We start from the raw sequence: 18,771 nt of genomic DNA on the forward strand, positions 1-18,771 counted from the left end.
TAAACGCAGGAACGTGAAGATTCGAACATTTAAGATTTTGCATAAAATAAATAACTACCTACCTTTAGAAACTGCACTAACACTTCGGTGTTTGCATCCTAATTCAGTTAAATATTACCGATTTATGATGTCAGGTGTCATTTTACACAACATTTTTAGACACAATCTCAGCCGACAATTAATAGGTCAATTAACAATTCAATGAGTCTGAATGCAAACAACTACTAATAGTTCCTAACGCTTTTCGACGCGTAATTGCAAATATGTATTTATTCAACCATTATTTTAGCCATTTTGGATTCTCCATCTGCTACTATCCAAAGTCACATCTGAATAAATTGAACTTGTATTTCCAAACAGTAAAACAGATTTTAGGGAATGTTAGATTTGGTTGTAATACACTTGGACAGCTGATTTATAAATAGTGCACTAGTGCCCTCTAGTGGTATAAACACCAAATTATGACACGGGTTCACAACCTACTCAGCACAACCTAAATAATTTAGTACATCACTCTTTGGGATTTTAACATCTTTAGCCTTTCTATAAATATAGTCAATAAAACATTTAGGGTCTCATTTTCATATGTGACCCTAGAGCACAAAACCAGTCATAAGGGTCAGTTTTTTGAAATTGAGATTTATACATCATCTGAAAGCTGAATAAAGTAATCTGCATTTTTTTTTTTATTTTTACATTTTTTATATTTTTATATATTTATATATTTCATTATAAATATATATATATATTTTAATATATGTTATTTTATTTTTTTTGCATTTTTTACATTGATGTATGGCTTGTTAGGATAGGGCAAAAGTTGCCTGAAATACAACTTGAAAAAATATGCAATCTGAGGGTGCAAAAAAAAAAAAAAAAAAAAATTTCTAAATATTGAGAGAAATCGCCTTTAAAGTTGTCCAAATGAAGTTCTTAACAATGCATATTACTAATCAAAAATGAAGTTTTGACATATTGACTGTAGGAAATTTATAAAATATCTTCATGGAACATTATCTTTACTTAATATCCTAATGATTTTTGGCATAGAAGAAAAATTGATCATTTTGACCCATACAATGTATTTTTGGCTATTGATAAAAATATACCCGTGCTACTTAATGTGCATTAAAAAGTAGTTCTGCCACAAACTTCTAGTTTGGAAGTCCTGTTATATGACAACATAATATGCATTTAAACTTCACTTGAAAGAAAAAAAAATATCAATGCACATAGTCATTTTCTCTGTTTATTGTTGGTAAATACATTCATATTCGAAATAAAACTTCTACCGAGCCTCCAAACGGCTAAAAAGAAACCTGGATCTACAGATTTGCACAGTAAATGCTCGAGAAGACCTGTTAACCTTTCCGTAAAATGGTAATAGACAAATGAGGAGAGAAATATAACGTAAGAAGCATCTAAAACTGATAGTAGACAAATTAATCGGAGAACTGCAGCGGAACGGCAACTAAAAAGTTCTCATAGAAAGCATTTAACATTTGCCTGCAGTTCATGCAAGGACAGCTGGCTGTCTTCTCCATAGCATGTGCTTGTTCAAACATAAAAGATCCCTTTCCCTTATTTTAACTGAAGTAGATTTTGAGTTCATGATGTTCCAGTGGTCTTCGGTCCACTGTTTTCTCATTAAAAGAAAAAGACATCCAGATCTTATTCTATACGGCTGCACTGAATACCAGTGAGCCTGATGGGTGTCAATAGCCGACGTTCAGCTGCTGTGTGCAGGAGTTCAGTGCCCTCTCACAAAGAGCATGTGTGCCTTGAAGCTCCACCTGAGGCTAAACCTGCTACATCGGGATCCTTGAACAATCGTCTGGCTGGTGTTGGATGGAAATGTCAGATCTTATTGATGTCAGCGGGGGAATGGAAAGCATATGTATTTCGTCCTATATCTGAGAGTGGTCAGAAGCCCTCATAAATGGTTAATAGAGCGCCGCTGAAAATACTGTACCGTTACATTGACATACATTCTCCTGTTTGGACGATGGAAAAGCTCCTAAAAGCCCTACTTATGGTTCAAAGTTGTAGTATAGCACTGTTTCTTTTACGTTTTTAACGGTTCAGATGTTCTTTGTCACTCTCGCTGTCCAGTGTCTTTCCAAGGTTGCTGCAATTTTCCATTTTGCTGTCAGAAGATATCTAATAAAGAGAGACAGGAAGAGTTAGAAAGAAATGTAAAATAGCATTAGTAAATAGTAAAATATTATCAAGGTCTAAGCGATGTATCATGGTAATACCATACTATGTACCATATACCATGATATTCTTGGAAAAGCTTGTAAGTTCATGGTCAGTTAAACTGATTTAAACAACCATTTTATAGTAGAGATGCACCATTATTAAAATTCAGTCTGATAATAGTAAACCGATAATTACTTTCATGTTATACCAAGAAATAGCTGATATGCTAAATACTTAATATTATAGTATAGACATTATACATTCTATAACATTTTTCTGAATATATATAAAAAAATTAAATATTTTAAATTCTACAAGTAAATTTAGGCACTACAACATTATAATGTACAAAATGTAAAAACGATATTCATTTTGCGATTTTTTTTAAGAATATATTTAAGACTGTTACTGAATTATTTTTAATTATTTGCTTTCCCCTTTTCTCACTTTAAGTTAATAAAAGTAAAAAAAAAATAAACGTTAACAAGTTAAATGAAACATTTTAAATTCTATACGTGAATTTAGGCCACTACAACATTATAATGTAAGGAAATAAAAACAATATTCACTTTGATATTTGCTAAAGATTATATTTAGGAGTGTCTTTAAATTATTTTAAGATAATAATTAATAAATTAGTAAGTTAATCTAAATGTAAAAATGCAATTTTTTTTAAAAAAATCCATTTTTAAAATTTTAGAAGTGAATTTAGGCCCTACACTGTAAAAAATAAAAAACACAATTTGTTGAGTCATCTTAAAATAATTTGTTTACCCTGCTGCCTTAAAATTCAACTCAAATATCTAAGTTGTCACTTAGTATAATTAAACATTTCAAGTTGAATAAACTTTTTTTTTTGAGTTGACTGAACTTAAAATTTTAAGGCAGCCAGGTTACAAATTATTTTAAGTTGACTCAACAAATTGTTTTTTACAGTGTACAGCATTTTAATGTACAGAATAAACAACCGATATTCATTTAGAGATTTGCTAAAGATTATATTTAGAAGTGTTACTAAATTTTTTCAAGTTAATAATTCATAAAATAAGCTAATTAAAAAAAAAATGTAATTCTAGAAATTAATTTTGGCACTACAACATTATGATGTACAGAATTAACAACCGATATTAATTTTGAGATTTGCTAAAGATTATATTTAAGAGTTTTATTAAATTATTCTAAGTAAATAATTAATAAAATAAGTTAATCTAAATGTAAAAATGCAACATTTAAAAAAAAATCCAACATTTTTAAAATTCCATAAGTGAATTTAGGCACTACAAAATTATAATGTACAGATTTAACCGATATTCATTCTGAGATTTGCTAAAGACATTTAAGAGTGTTATTAAATCATTTTTAAATATTTTCTTTCCCCTTGTCTCATTTTAAGTTAATCTAAATGTAAAAAAGCAGCATATAAAAAAAACAACTGAAAAATAATATCGGTCAATAACCGATATGATACCGATATATTGTTTATCTCTATGATAAAGGCATGAGAGGCTGTGAGCAACTGAATAGTTTTCAGGCACCATACACACAGACTCCAGTTTATTATCACTTAAGTAACTCTGCCACATGCCGACTGGGAGCAGGCGGTAATCCAGCCTTCATGTGTTTTTATGTTACATGCAACTTACTGCAACCCAGAGACAAACACAAGGACCCATAGGAACAAGTGAAATGCTAACTGTCAGAGTGACATATGGATTTCCACCACAGAAAGAGAAAATGGGGCATTATGGGGGAAAAAAGCCAAGTCAAAAAATGGACATGGATACCCAAGGCAACTCCGTCACCCTTATTTGAAGATCAGAGAGCTTTTCTTGTCTCTCCGGTCCTGTGACAGAGCGACGTGATTAATATGGCCCAGCTGAGGCGAGCGCTGTTTCCAAGGACACGGGTGAGTTATCTTAATTGCTTCTTAAAGAAGCCCCCCCTCACCGCTCAACCGGCACCCCAAGGGCTCTTTAAAACCTTGAGGTGAGACCGGGGCGGCCTAATTTCCTGGGCCTTGCTGTGGCATCCATGCTTCATTCTTCCGTGCAGGAAGTCCACCCTGGGATTTCTCTCATTCATTAGCAGCAAGGCTGTGATAGCAATCCGCCAACCAAAGCACAATTCCTTTCTCCTGATACAACAAACCATCTGCTGTACCATCTAAGTTCAGAGAACAGCAAACAGCTGTTCCTAGACAGACTTTTTTTTTTTTAAGGCATCATAAACTCCCAACTTACCATCAGGATTGAGACTAAAGGTAAGTAGCATAACACTACTGACTTCTAATGTTTTGACCAAATTCAAAGGCAGAATTGCATGCATTTAAAGCCAAGAAGGCATTTGCAGAATGCATTGCGCTGAGCGAAGTGAGAAGTAAAAGTTGGTGAACAATACTGGAAAAATGTCATCTATAAATACTATTACTAGCTGGAGGAGGTGGAGTGGGGGGGGTGGGGTGTTGTTGGATATCGAGGGAGTGGGCCTGTGAGATATGAATGAATGAAACACATTTGTGCTCACGGAAAGCGCTTTAGAAACAAGTGTCTCCTTACGCTTTCAACACATCTTTTTAGTCTGAAGCAAGATACGTTACATGATTTCACAGACTTTTATGTAGAAAGGGTGATAGTGCACCACATTAAAACCGCTGACCCACTTCAAAACAAAACTAAAAATTAATCATCTTTGAGAGCAAGGGGGGCCCCTAGTGTTTCAGGGGCCCTACACAGCTTGCATATTTTGGATCAGGATATGATCCAAAATATGCAAGGATCAGCTCTTATAGGCAGTCGGACTTGTAACCCGAAGATTGTAGGTTCGAGTCTCAGGTCCCGCAGGGATTGTCGGTGCAGGGAGTAAATAACCCTCTCTTCCAACTTCAATACCATGACTGAGGTGAGACCCTTGAGCAAAGCACTGAACCCCCAATTGGCTGCCCACTGCTCCGAGTGTGTATTCATGGTGTGTGTGCACTTGGATGGGTTACATGTCACTTCACATCAGTATATTGCTCTAAATTGTAATTGTTAGCTCAGCAACTTGCTAACATCCAACCCTAAAAGAATAAACTGTAAGTCAAAGTGCACTATTTGTTGCTGAGTTGCTCCCCAGCTAACAAAAATATGTTCTAAGAATGTTTTACTAACATTCCCATTGAGTTAAAAAAAAAATTCTGAATGTTTCGAAATATTACTTTTGAATGTTCTCTGAACATTCTGAACTCTGAAAGTAGTAATATTTAAGGATTGTTAGACGAACATCCAACTAATATGTTTCCAGACTAGATCATTTTAAACATTCTATTAACGACACTGCAAGAACGTTGTTCGTAACTTGAAAGAAGCTACCTATGGATGAGGTAGATTGCAAGGCAGCTCACAAGTGTTTGGAACAGAGATTGTGTAGCGTATTGACTCAGAGGCACTCACCAAAGCATGACCCTGGATCTTGTTCGGACACCTGCGCTCCTGGTTGCAGATCTCAGGTGGCTTCTCTTGTGCAACCCCAAGTACCTTGTCTTTTTAAAGCTCTGCCCACAGATGTTGCACACGTGCAGAGATTTCTTGATAGCACTCCCTTTTGGGCTACTAGGCTTTGATTTTTTGTTATGGGTCACTTCCACGTTGTGGCGCTCCTTACTGCCAGTCTTCGAGGTCTTTTTGCCCTTTATGCCAGGAGCCTTTAGAGGCAAGTTCCTGCGTGTCACATATGGTGAAGTGTGGTTGTGGTGGACTTTCATTTCTTCTTGTCGACCTTGATCTTTCGCCTCTTCTTTGTTCAACACAACCTCTGCTGGCTTCTTGATGGCATAGCTTTCCAGCGACTGGGAGATCCTGCTCAGGTAGGAGGACTTTTTCTTGTGGAACTCCGAGAGATGGCGTAGCACGTCTCTCTTGCGCCGCGTCTTGTAGCGGCAAAGCGGGCAGCAGTAAAACTTGACAAAGAAGTCCGTGCCGTTGTCTGTGTGCAACTCAATGTGTTTCTCCAAGTTCTGCACGGAGCTGAAGGTCCGCCTGCAGAGCTTGCAGAAGCGTGCCTTAAAGTCAAAGCCGATGGAGAATGCAGCCTTGGATTGGACCTTGTCCTCTTTGGGACTCTGGGAGTTAGAGGAAGAGCTGGGACTAGTGTTGGGATTGTCTGGAACTTTACCGTTGGGCATTTTCTTGGAGTCAGTGCAGTTGGTTGTGGAACCGGAGGATGCAATCTTGTGAACAGTCAGAAGATGCCTCCTAAGGTGACCTTGAACCCTGTACGTCCGGTTGCAGAGAAGGCATTTGTAAGAGGCAACTTTGTCACCTGCTTCTTCTGTTGGCTCCTCAGGTTCTTCACTATCCTGATGCCCCTTGATTTCTTCTGCATCGTCTTCTCCATTGTCCATGTTCTCTTGCTCATCTTCCTCATCCATACAGTTGTTCTCCTCATCTTCCATCTGGACCTCTTCCGGTTCCTGGCTGTTGGAGCGGTGCTGTCTCCAGCTCTCTGTGGTCACGTGGTTGGTAGTCCGAGATGAAGGTGGCAGGTCGTCGTCTTTGGACAGGTACTGGTACACAGCATTCTGGTTGCCCGCAATGGGCTCCAGTTTCAGTATGTATTCATCTTTATCAGGGCGGGGATAGATGGCTTCAAGAAGTTCTTTCATGCTCTTCTTGCCATCTCCGGAAGCACCTGGAACCAGAAGTAGATCTTAGTTAAAGGAGCCACATCATGGAAAAAGAGTAATTTCGTTGCTTTTTTGATATTAAAGAGTACAATGTATACATATACTACAACATTTACACCAGCTAGTTCACCCAGACCACTTGTTGAAACAATGGGTCATTCATAAAAAGTTGCAGCATCCCAACAATGACCTAATTAACACAATCACCTATGCTTGCAGGTCAGTGCATGCAATATTTAGCAACTTGACATATCCTAGAGAGTACAATACGTTAGTATGCATAGTTTAACCAATCAAATTCACATATGGAAGTCTTAAAGGTACAGTAGCACAAATGGAATCTTGTTAATTAGTCAAAGAAATCTTAACTATCAATATAAAGTTGACTTCAGGGGAAAAAAATCAGTTATGACAACCCAACCATGATAGTTTGCAGATCAGTGGCATATTTTTAGCAACTTGACACATCCTGGAGTGTAAAATATGCTAATATGCATAGTTTAACCAATCAAATTCACATATGCAAGTCTTAAAGGTACAGTAGCACAAATGGTATTTTTTTATTAGTTAAAGAAATCTTAATTATCAATATAAAGTTGGCTTTAGTGGAAAAAAATCAGTTATGACATCCCAACCATGACCTAATTAACACAATCAACTATGTTCGCAAATCAGTGCATACAATATTTAGCAACTTGACATATTCTAGAAAGTAAAATACAATAATATGCATAGTTTAACCAATCAAATTCACATATGCAAGTCTTAAAATTACAGTAGCATAAATTGCATCTTGTCTATTAGTGAAATAAATTCACGTCAGTGGAAAAAATCAGTTATGACATCCCAACCATCACCTTGTTAACACAATCACCTATGTGTGCAGGTCAGTGGCATACTTTTTAGCAACTTGACACATCCTGTAAAATATGTTAATATGCATAGTTTAACCAATCAAATTCACATATGCAAGTCTTAAAGGTACAGTAGCGCAAAAGGTATCTTGCTTATTAGTTCAAGAAATCTAAACTATCAATAAAAAGTTGATTCAGGGGAAAAGAAAATGCTAGATAAAGTACAAGCTAAAATAAAGGCTTTTCCTAAATCCTCAAATCAGTTCAAGTGGTGAAAATAAACAGAACAGGCAGAATAACAATCATCAGTTACACTTTACGGCCATACGTCAATGAAAGTATTCAGGGCAAATTCAACACTGGTCTTTTAGAGAATGAAAATTAGAAAGGGAATGTTACACTAACCATCACTTTCAGGCAATCGAGTGAAACAGTAAATCTCCTTGTGTTTGATTAAATTGGGAAGGCCACGGAAGAGACTGCGGCAGAGTTTACATTCGAAGATGGTGTCCACCTCCTTGAGGAGAATGTGTTTCAGCTGTGCAGTACCTGCGAAGAAGCGCAAGAGAGCAGTGGTTAGACTTAATGAGATTCTGTGTTGGCTCAGTCAATGCTTTGGCAGCAGAGCTTAAATTTTACACATACTTTCCATTTCATTCAAACTGTTTGGGCTACGATCATAAAGAGAGGAAACAGAGGTTAGTTAACACATTGTGAGCAGACACGGCACCTGTGCGGAAACATTCAATGATCTGATGGATGCCAGATTTGGATGTGAGCAGCGGCGTTTGCAGCAGAGGAGGATCTCCAGGCTCTGTAGAATAGACTGCAATAGAAAAACAATTTATTCTTACAGCATATCTCTAAATACTGAAGATTTTTTCTCTGCATCACAGAAAACTCATCCAATTAATCATGTACCTCAATTATAATGCTGCTTATCTCTCTTATTAACACTTATGACAGTCCGTCAGGCTGAATCTCTTTGAATAATCCTCTCCAGACAAACTCATTATACAGAAATGATGATCTGAAGTCTAGTTTGCTGTGCTCACGCCAGTATGTTTTGGATGGCAGATCTCGCCGCTATGAGTCATATCCATTCAGAGGTTCAGCTTGTGCTTTCTAAATGAGACTTTATTAAAGTTTGCATTATTGATGGCCACTGCCTGTGAATGTCTAGATGAGTATTTGTGAAAACGTCTGGCTCTGAAACAAAAGCTTTGATTTAATACACATCTCCATTTTTCCACTGGATAAATTGGATAATATCTCTTCTGTTTGGGTTATGCATGTCAATATTTCAAAGTGGTGATTAATGAAGCTCTACTTTGTGGAGGCTATTACAGAAAGGACTTTTATCAGTGGAGTTTGCAATGGTAAACATCGCTATTATTGCTCATACTTAAGGTTTTGGATTTGAACAAACACTGCTGCGCAAGCAAAACCCTTTATATTTTCTTCGAAATCTAGAAATGTTACTGAACCGATTATCTAAAACGAGTCTAAAAGAGCATTTTCCATCAGCAGAGAGACAGGAGAACAGATATGCAGTGGGAGACGATAACTCTTCACTATGTGAGGAGGTGAAAAATCAATTGTGTGTGAAGATACGGGGCATGAACACAGCTGTGGATAAAGCGACCAAATCAGTCGGAGATTGATGATGGGAATGTTGGTGAATTTATGGCCGGACCAGCCAGCAGGGCCCAGTGGTGTGTTTACAGCGGTCCTCAGAGACTCGCCTTATATCGAGGTGTTTTATGACTGTGTGAGGGTATTTCCTAGAGGAACGGCCGGAAATTTGCCAATGTCAGGACGGCTAGGTGAGGAGGTGGCAGTCAACACACACCTACACACACTCAGAATCAATCTAGGGCTCTGCGTTTCAACACTCCTGACTGATGTTTGCTGGTGTGATGGTTTAGGTGTCAGTTTCCACTAAACTATTTTGCCACATGATAGAAAAATTGTTTTTGGCTGGTAAATAAAACTTGATTTATTCACTAGTTGGCATTAAATACTTAAATAATTTCATGGTAAATTGATTAGGAATAAAATATATAGAAAAATATTATAAACTTAAAAAATATTACCTTGGCAACTAATTGAAATAAATGTTTAAGTACTAAAATTACTGAAACCACAACTGGAATAAAAATAAGTTAAAGCTATATAGAAATAGCTATAAATAGCTATAAATACTAAAAAGAAAAAAGAATACTAATAATTACATACACATGAAATTCAGAAAACTGAAATGATAAAAACAAAAGATAATTTAAAATATTATAAAACTAACAAATATGACAAAAACTTAAGCTAAAATTAAAAATGAGAAATTTAGAATTCAGTCTATTAATAGTCTAATAAGTCTAATAAAAATGGCAAAAGCACATAAATTATGTTATGAAATTATATTATTATAAAAATGAAATTATAAAACTAAAGTTAATTCAAAATAAATAAATATGATAAAACTAACAAATATGACAAAAACTTAAGCTAAAATTAAAAATTAGAAATTCAGAATATTTAAAAATAAAAAAAAAAGTCTAATAAAAATGACAAAAGCACATGAAACAGAAATGAAAAATAAAATTATATAATTACAGGTCATTCAAAAAAAAAAAAATCTAACAAATGTCTACAACTTAAACTACAATTAAAATGAAAACAAAAATATAAAAACAACAGTTAATTTAAAATGTTAAAAAACAACAACAATAACAAAAATATTAAAATGAGAACTAAAAAATTCAGAATTCAGAATATTAAAAAAAATAATAATTAAAAAGTCTAATAAAAATGACATAAGCACATAAATTACTTAAACAGAAATGAAAAAATGAAATTATAAAACTAAAGGTAATTCAAAATATAAAAGGAAAACATCTAGCAAATGACTAAAACTAAAATTAAAATGAAACCTGAAAATATAAAAACAGTTAATTCAAAATGTTAAAAAAAAACCACTAAATATGACAAAAACTTAAGCTAAAATTAAAATGAGAACTAAAAGATTCAGAATATTAAAAAAGTCTAATAAAAATTACAAAAGCACATAAATTACTAAAACACAAATGAAAATGATATTATAAAACTAAAGTTAATTCAAAATAGTAAAAAAAAAAAATCTAAGAAATGACAAACAAACTAAAATGAAAACTGAAAATATAAAAGCCAATTCAAACTAATAAAGATGACAAAGCACATACTAATTACTACAACTAAAATGAAAACTGAAATAAAAACAAATTACTAACAAAAGTACTAAAATTACTACAAAAAATGCAAATATAAAAATAAAAGGTTATTTAAAAAATTAAAAAACACTAGTAGTATATAAATAATACTATTATAACACTGCTGAGATCATTAAAAAGCAAATCAGCTAATTTGATACACAAATTTTTCTTTTGTTATAATATAGAAAAGCTTGTTTGTTTTTAATTTAAATTTTAATTTTGTAAGATCAAAACGAATGTTGAAATTGAAAGGAACACTCTTCATAACATAAGAGTTATATTCATTTCTGCCATTAGTAAAAAAACCAAAAGCATGAAAAGTAAAAAAAAAAAAGAAACGGCCACAAAGAGGAAGTGAAACTGCTACATCCTATCACTTTCACACAAACCTCAAGCCCCTCCCCCGAGCCCGCCCCTCATCCCAGGGGGCGTGGCCTATTGACCTCCCAGGGGCAAAGAGCAGCTCAATCAATACTTCAGTCACAATCCCCATACAAACACTTTAATTTCTTCACACAAGCCATTTCAGCATCTATAATATAAATCTTTATAAAGCACAGATACATTCATAAGCAGCTTATAAAATGCTTTTCACAAAGATACCAATTCACACTTTTTTATGCATGTGTGTGTGAATTTATCTTCTATTACAGCGATAGGCTGAGGGGGAGGGGCGTGAACTTTCTCTGTAAGGGTCACAGACTCTAGTGACCCCTACTGAGTGAAGGACAATAGCAGACCATGGAGGAATTTGCTGTAATCCTCTAATAGGGAAGGATAAGAGCCGATGGGCCGCTTTTAAAATGCATTTACTCTTGTTTGGATTATGTCCATTCGAGTGGACCGGTCAGAATGGATCCCACTGGTCAAGATGCATGTCACAGACTTCATTTACATGTAGTATTCATTTAAGATTCAATAAATAGGCAAAAAGCTCATGTTTACCTGGCGTCTTGCTCGCATGGTCAGGCCCGGGCACAGCGGCCTCACCTGTGAGCTCATCCGTCTGACAAGATTTCTCATTGGCTGGGGTTTCCTCCATCTCGAAACCACCTTAAATGTGTCTCTGTGGAGATAGAGAGAATAGCAGAGTAATAAATAGCAACTCCAAAGCCTAAACGGCACTGCAGAGAGCTGTTATAGCATGATATATCGACAAGCACCTTTAAATCCAGCTTAAAAAGTCATTAAAGTAAAGTGACCACAGAAAAATCCAACCATCCATCCTGCCATGTCATTTAAAGCAGCCTTTTTTGTATATATTATATATGTATGAAGAGTTCGCCGTACAAAGAATCAAATTAATGATATGATTCAGTAATTAAATCAGTGACTTGCCACCACCTACTGGCAGTTTTAGTTTCATTTTAAAGTATTTTTTCAGTTATTTAAATCATTTAATATTTCTGTATTCAAAATTGTATATTTAAAACATTAATCTCAACATGAATTTATGAATCATGCAACCTCTGAGCCTCATTAAACATATGAAAATACACCCACAAGCCACTATTGTGTTCTTCTGTGCCACCTCGGAGTACAAAATAATTTTGTAAATACTGATTTCACTTGATTGGTAACTTATTCTAATTCTAGTCGTTCTTATTCTGTTGTTTTAATTAGAAATTGTAAAAAGTTTCAAAAATATATTTTTAAAAAAACTGACATGAAACATAACACTTTTAATAAAGTTACAAAAATAATCAGTTTTTATAAAAAATCTTTGAAAATCAAAATCTGGATTTGGATCTGGATTTTTAATGGATTAACCTAAAGATGCTATGGGATGCTATGCTATAACTTGGGAAAGAAAACACATTTTTACCCAAATTAATCAATATATATATATAATGTATTATACTATTCAGTATCTATTAAATCAATAAATGTCAGTTTTATACATTAATGCATAATCATTAAGTAAAATGATTGTTATATACAGGTGCTGGTCAACGAATTAGAATAATTTGAAATAGTGCAATCATTAAATTCTTTGAATGCATTGTTTGTGCAGAAAGAAAATCAGGTGTTCACCGCACCTGTCCTACTCGTTAGAGTAATCACAGAACTCGTTACCTGTAAACAATTTGCTCAGCTGACCTTTCCAAAAGGCCCATTTAGGCCATTTAACTGTGAGATTGTTGTTTCATTGAATTAGAATAAAGGAGAAACCGTTTCATTGAATTAGAATAATTTTTATTATAATTAGAATCATCACTTTCTCAGTATTTTGTGGCTGCCCCCTTGGCTTGTATGACTGCCTTAAGTCTCCGCGGCATCGATTTGACCAGCTTGTCGCAAGTTTCCGCACTCACAGCTTCCCAGGCAGTGGCGATGTTCTGCTTCAGTTGGTCCAGCGTAGTCGGCTTTCTGTCGCGAATTTTCCGCTTGACGATGGCCCAAAGGTTTTCAATGACATTGAGGTCAGGCGAGTTGGCCGGCCATGGCAAAACTTCAAGCTGTTTTCTAGTGAACCAATCTTTGGTCGACTTTGCTGCATGAGCCGGTGCAAGATCCTGTTGAAATATGAAGTCTTCTTCGCTGAACTGTTCCTCAACAGTCGGAATCAGGAACGTTTCCAGAACATCTTGATATACGGCAGCATTGACAGTCTTCTTGAGGAAGCAGAGTTTCCCTACACCCCGAAAGACATGCATCCCCAGACCATAATGCTCTGGGGAAACTTGACGGATCTTTTCACGCACTCGTGGTTGTAGGTTTCGCCACCACGACGCCAGACACGAGGACCTTGGTCACCGAAGGAGATGCAGAAGCGTGATTCGTCACTGAAGACCACTTTCTGCCAGTCTTCAGCAGTCCACTCGCCGTGTTGTTTGGCCCACTTCAGCCGTTTCTGCATTTGTTTCTTGTTCAGCATCGGTTTTACTGCTGGAACGCGAGATTTGAAGCCGAGTTCGCGCAGACGACGGTAAGTGGTTGATCTGGAGATGTCAGCGCCGGTCTGCTTGTTCCACAAGTAGGTGAGCTCAGAAGTGGACTTGAACCGGTTGCTGACTGCGATCTTTCTCAGCTGCTTGTTGTCGCGAGCAGAAGTTTTTCGGACGCCGGAACAGTTGGTGCGCTTGCTGCAGTTTTTCTTGAGAGCTTTGCAGACGGAAGACTGGCTGATGCCGAGCTGCTCAGCAATTTTAGTTTGCCTCAAGCCTTGTTGGCGAAGGGCTTGAATTTGAGCCACTATTCCGGTTGAGAGGTCGTGCTGCTTACCCATGATTGATTTTACTACTTAGAAACTCTACTCAACCCTGACTTTATACTGCACAGTGAACACTCTTCACAGAAAACAAAAATTCTAGCATTTATTCTAATTCAATGAAACGGTTTCTCCTTTATTCTAATTCAATGAAACAACAATCTCACAGTTAAATGGCCTAAATGGGCCTTTTGGAAAGGTCAGCTGAGCAAATTGTTTACAGGTAACGAGTTCTGTGATTACTCTAACGAGTAGGACAGGTGCGGTGAACACCTGATTTTCTTTCTGCACAAACAATGCATTCAAAGAATTTAATGATTGCACTATTTCAAATTATTCTAATTCGTTGACCAGCACCTGTACAGTGTCAGACATCACAGCTTTTAAATTTGGCTTTTTTTGTACCAAATTTTCTAGAATATAATTAGTTTTTTAATTATCTTTAACATGCTATGAGTTGTATTTTAAATTGACTTAATGCAACTAATGCAACAATTTACTATAAATAAATCTGTTTAAATTTTATAATCATTTATAAAAAATTCTAATAATTTTATAGACTTTATAATAATTGCAACTACAATTTATGTTTGTTTTTTACCTAGATTTTTTTATTCCTGTTCTGCTCTAAATACAGTTAAATTTGTTGTAGATTTGTTGTGGAGTATATATTTTTATATTTTTTTTATATTTTTATATATATTTTTGGAGTATATATATATATATATATATATATTTTTTTTTTTTTTTTTTTTTTTTTTTGATTTTCAGTGATCCAGATTACCATCCACTCTCACTGTACTGAAAAGAGAAGCATGAACATTCTGCTAAATAACTGCATCTGTGATCTACAGAAGGACAAATGTCATACAGGTTTGAAAGGACGTTAGCGCAAGTGAATGATGACAGGATATTCATTTTTGGGTGAACTATCTCTTTAAGCAGGATCTCTAAGTGTCGCCCTCTGCTGGAGCTTGATTGAAAAACAACTAAAAACTTAAAGTTTCTAGATGTCCAGATGTCAAAAAGGCAATAATGTAATCAGACATGAAGAACTGGCCAGAATCAAAAATAAAAGGTTAATCATCTGTTACTGAAAAGCCCAAATTGATCAACCACTAATCTGATTAGTGTCTAAGGTGGTTATGGTCCTAAAGCCTTTTAAACAATCAGAAGTGCTGACAACTCAAAAAGCCTCCACTTCACAAGCCTTCAGAGCCCGTCCTGAAATTATTATCATCCTAAACATGAGCTCTGAATATCTCAACAACATCTATCAACCTACAAATATGTTTATAGTGTAAACACTGTCGGAGTATTTCGCTCATTATGTGGAGGATTCAAATATGGAAACTTTTCTGTGCCCTTGGGTGTTTAAAAAAAGAACAAAAATGCTCTAGTTTTTATTTTTTATAGATTGTTATAAGTCTTAACTGTCTCTTAAATGGCTTTAACTCATTTAGAAGAGTTTTGAAACATTAAACTTAATGGATTTTGTCTATTTTGGGCTGCATATTAACTACTAGTGCAGCAACAGATTTACAATGTTGTAATTCACACTTTTACCTAAGAATAAAAATAAATAAATAAACATTTTTATTTTGTATTTCAACTAAATTTGTAATGTTTTTTATAACAAAGATCATACCAAATAAGTATTTTATTGAACAACTGAGTTTTGTTCTAAAAATAGTTATTTTACATTAAAATTCACTGTTCTTGCAACTTTAATTTTGTTTTACTTATTTATTTACCTTTTCCACCTACTGTCTTTCTATTAATGTTTTTGAATCAGATGCTAATTTTAAATTATGTTGTTGTTGTTTTTAAATTTATTCCTTATTTCTAGTTATTTGTTTTTAAATGTGTTATTATGAAATGTAAGTGTTATGTAAACTGCTTTGTTTATAAAAATATAAATAAAAGGTTTAATAAATAAATACAAAAAAAACCATTAAGCATACTTAAATGTTTTGTCTTTTATATAATATAATATAATATAACATAATATAGAAGTTTCATGATTATGACATCGCATGAAGCCATTATGAGTCATTACATCACTTTATATCTTTTTATTTACTAACATTTTATTTTTTAGATGTTTTAACTTTATTATGAAATCTTAAGTGTTATGTAAACTGTTTTGTTTATAAACAAAAGGTTAAATAAATAAATAAATAACACTGGCATACCATTCATTAAGCATACTTACATGTTTTAAAAACCAGTCATAAGCAGCATGGTATTTTTTTTTTTTTTTTTTACCAATAGCCAAAAATACATTGTATGGGTCAAAATTATCAATGTTTCTTTTATGCCAAAAATCATTAGGATATTAAGCAAAGATCATGCTCCATGAAGATATTTTGTAAATTTCCTACCGTAAATATATAAAAACCTAATTTTCAATTAGTAATATGCATTGCTAAGAACTTCATTTGGACAACTTTAAAGGTGATTTTCTCAATATTTTGAGGTTTTTTGTTTTTGTTTTGCACCCTCAGATTTCAGATTTTCAATCAGTTGGATCTCAGCCAAATATTGTCTTATCCTAACAAACCACACATCAATGGAAAGCTTCCAGATGATGTATAAATCAATTTTTTTTTTTTAAACTGACCCTTATGACTGGTTTTGTGGTCCAGGGTCACATATATTGCATATACTGTAATATAATATAATATAAAAGTCTTATGATTATGAGATCACATGAACCATATTATGAGTCATTACATCACTTTACATCTGCTTATTTACTAACTTTTTTATTTTTAGATGTTTTTCATCTTTATTATGAAATTGTAAGTGTTATGTCAACTGTTTTGTTTATAAACAAAAGGGTCAATACATACAAAAAAAATAAATATTGGCTTACCATTCAATAAGCATACTTAAATGTTATGACATTTTAATATAATATAATATAATATAAAAGTTTAAAGATTATGACATCACATGAAGCACTTTATGAGCCATTACATCACTTTACACCTGTTTATTTACTAACATTTGGTTTATAGATGTTTTCAACTTTATTATGAAAAGGTAAGTGTTATGTAAACTGTTTTGTTTATAAACAAAAGGTTCAATAATAAATAAAAAAAAACATTTGGATACCATTCATTAAGCATACTTAAATGTTTTGACATTTTAATGTAATATAACCTAACCGTTTCATAATTATGACATCACATTAAGTACATTAAATCACTTTACATCCGCATATTTACTTGCTTGTAAACACATAATGCCCCAAATCTCCTTAAGACTTTTACTGTCAGGCCCAGAAATCATCAGTGTAAAATACTAAAAGTTGTTCTTCATCTCGGTACTTAAATGATTATGTGCTCTGTACCTCTTACATTTAAATGACAACACTTGAGGACACTGCTGAAGGTCTTAAGTGTGAACACAGCTGACAATCGGTCTACAGACAACTGTTTTCAAACGCCAGACACCTATAAAAGCATCTAGCATATGGCATCTGGCTCGTCCTAGAACTCTGCATAGTGAGGACACTGAGAAATTGCGACTAAATTGCTTTACAAAGCGTTAAACTTACTTCTAAAACACTTATTTTCATGTAAAAAAAAAAAAAAAAAAAAAAAACTTTTTTTACACTCCCACTCATATGCTTTTGCGCAATACTCTGAGCTCTGTTTGATTAACGTGTTGTCACGGTATCTGAACTTTCACTTGAGCCTAATTTTTCGGTCTTTTTTCCACCTCATCCACAAACGCTTTTGAAAGTACCAAAGTTGACGCGAACGAGCTAGACAAGGAAGAACCTCTTACAATGCGTTTGAAAACCACAAAGGGCGATGACGCATATGTAAAAAACTTAAAAGACGTCATCAAACAGGCAAAATAAACTTTACAATCCATCGACACCCAAACAAGCCGAACGCGAACCTGCGTGAGTTACGAAGTGCTGCGCTTTGCTCGTCGTTGCGCGCAGCGCTGGAGAGCCTTGCGCCATTGCGCGCACTCTCCTGCCTCACATATGCTGAAAATGACCACAAAACACAAATAATGTAGTTAACAACAGTCATCCGCATCTAATAAGCCATCGAAAGCCTTCTCAATCGTGCGCGGAATCGAAACCGAGCCGTCTCTTCACCATCCACAGACCGAACAACAAAACCATGACGCCATTTTCTGCAAAACAACCGCGTTCGGGGAGGAAACGCGACGCTTTTACGTGTTTAAAACGCGTGTGGACCGCTTCATCAAAGCTTGCGAGGCTTAAACGAAGCCTCTGGTTGTTCTTACCGATATAATCCGCGGATTCCCGGAAGATACTTCGACTTTGACTCTAAGAGCTCTTGGATGGTGTGTGACGCCTCCACGCGCATGAATGTGACTCTCCAGCACATGCACGTGCCCGATTGAGCAAACACTGGAGATCTATCAGGGTGCCGTGACCTAGTGCTTCGAGATCTGGGCCGGTCTGAGAGGTTACGTGTTCGAATCGCGTAACAGTTCATTCGCCTATAAAGACATTTACACTTAAGTCGATACAGGGAACTAATGCATTTACAAAAAGTCACTTTGACTATCATGCAAATGCCAATTCAAATAAATGTACGT

General features: G+C 34.9%; 1 protein-coding gene across 1 annotated transcript; it reads right to left on the minus strand.

Moving 5' to 3' along the window:
- Nucleotides 1-1,235: 1,235 nt before the first annotated feature.
- znf800b (zinc finger protein 800b) lies at nt 1,236-18,658 on the minus strand. The gene is made up of 6 exons (XM_051107302.1): nt 18,454-18,658; nt 11,913-12,033; nt 8,450-8,545; nt 8,125-8,268; nt 5,634-6,870; nt 1,236-2,160 (listed from the first exon to the last, which is right to left on the minus strand). Coding segments are annotated over exons 2-6 (1,575 nt in total). The 5' UTR covers nt 12,010-12,033; nt 18,454-18,658; the 3' UTR covers nt 1,236-2,159.
- Nucleotides 18,659-18,771: the final 113 nt, after the last annotated feature.

The sequence above is a fragment of the Labeo rohita genome, chromosome 4, assembly GCF_022985175.1.
Source record: "Labeo rohita strain BAU-BD-2019 chromosome 4, IGBB_LRoh.1.0, whole genome shotgun sequence".
NCBI lineage: Eukaryota > Metazoa > Chordata > Actinopteri > Cypriniformes > Cyprinidae > Labeo > Labeo rohita.

Coding starts and splice junctions, on each gene's coding strand:
- znf800b (XM_051107302.1), bottom strand. CDS start 12,009: ATGGAGGAAACCCCAGCCAATGAGAAATCTTGTCAGACGGATGAGCTC. Junction 8,546..11,912: donor CCATGCGAGCAAGACGCCAG/GTAAACATGAGC, acceptor TTTCTATTGCAG/TCTATTCTACAGAGCCTGGA. Junction 6,871..8,124: donor TCGATTGCCTGAAAGTGATG/GTTAGTGTAACA, acceptor TTCTGGTTCCAG/GTGCTTCCGGAGATGGCAAG.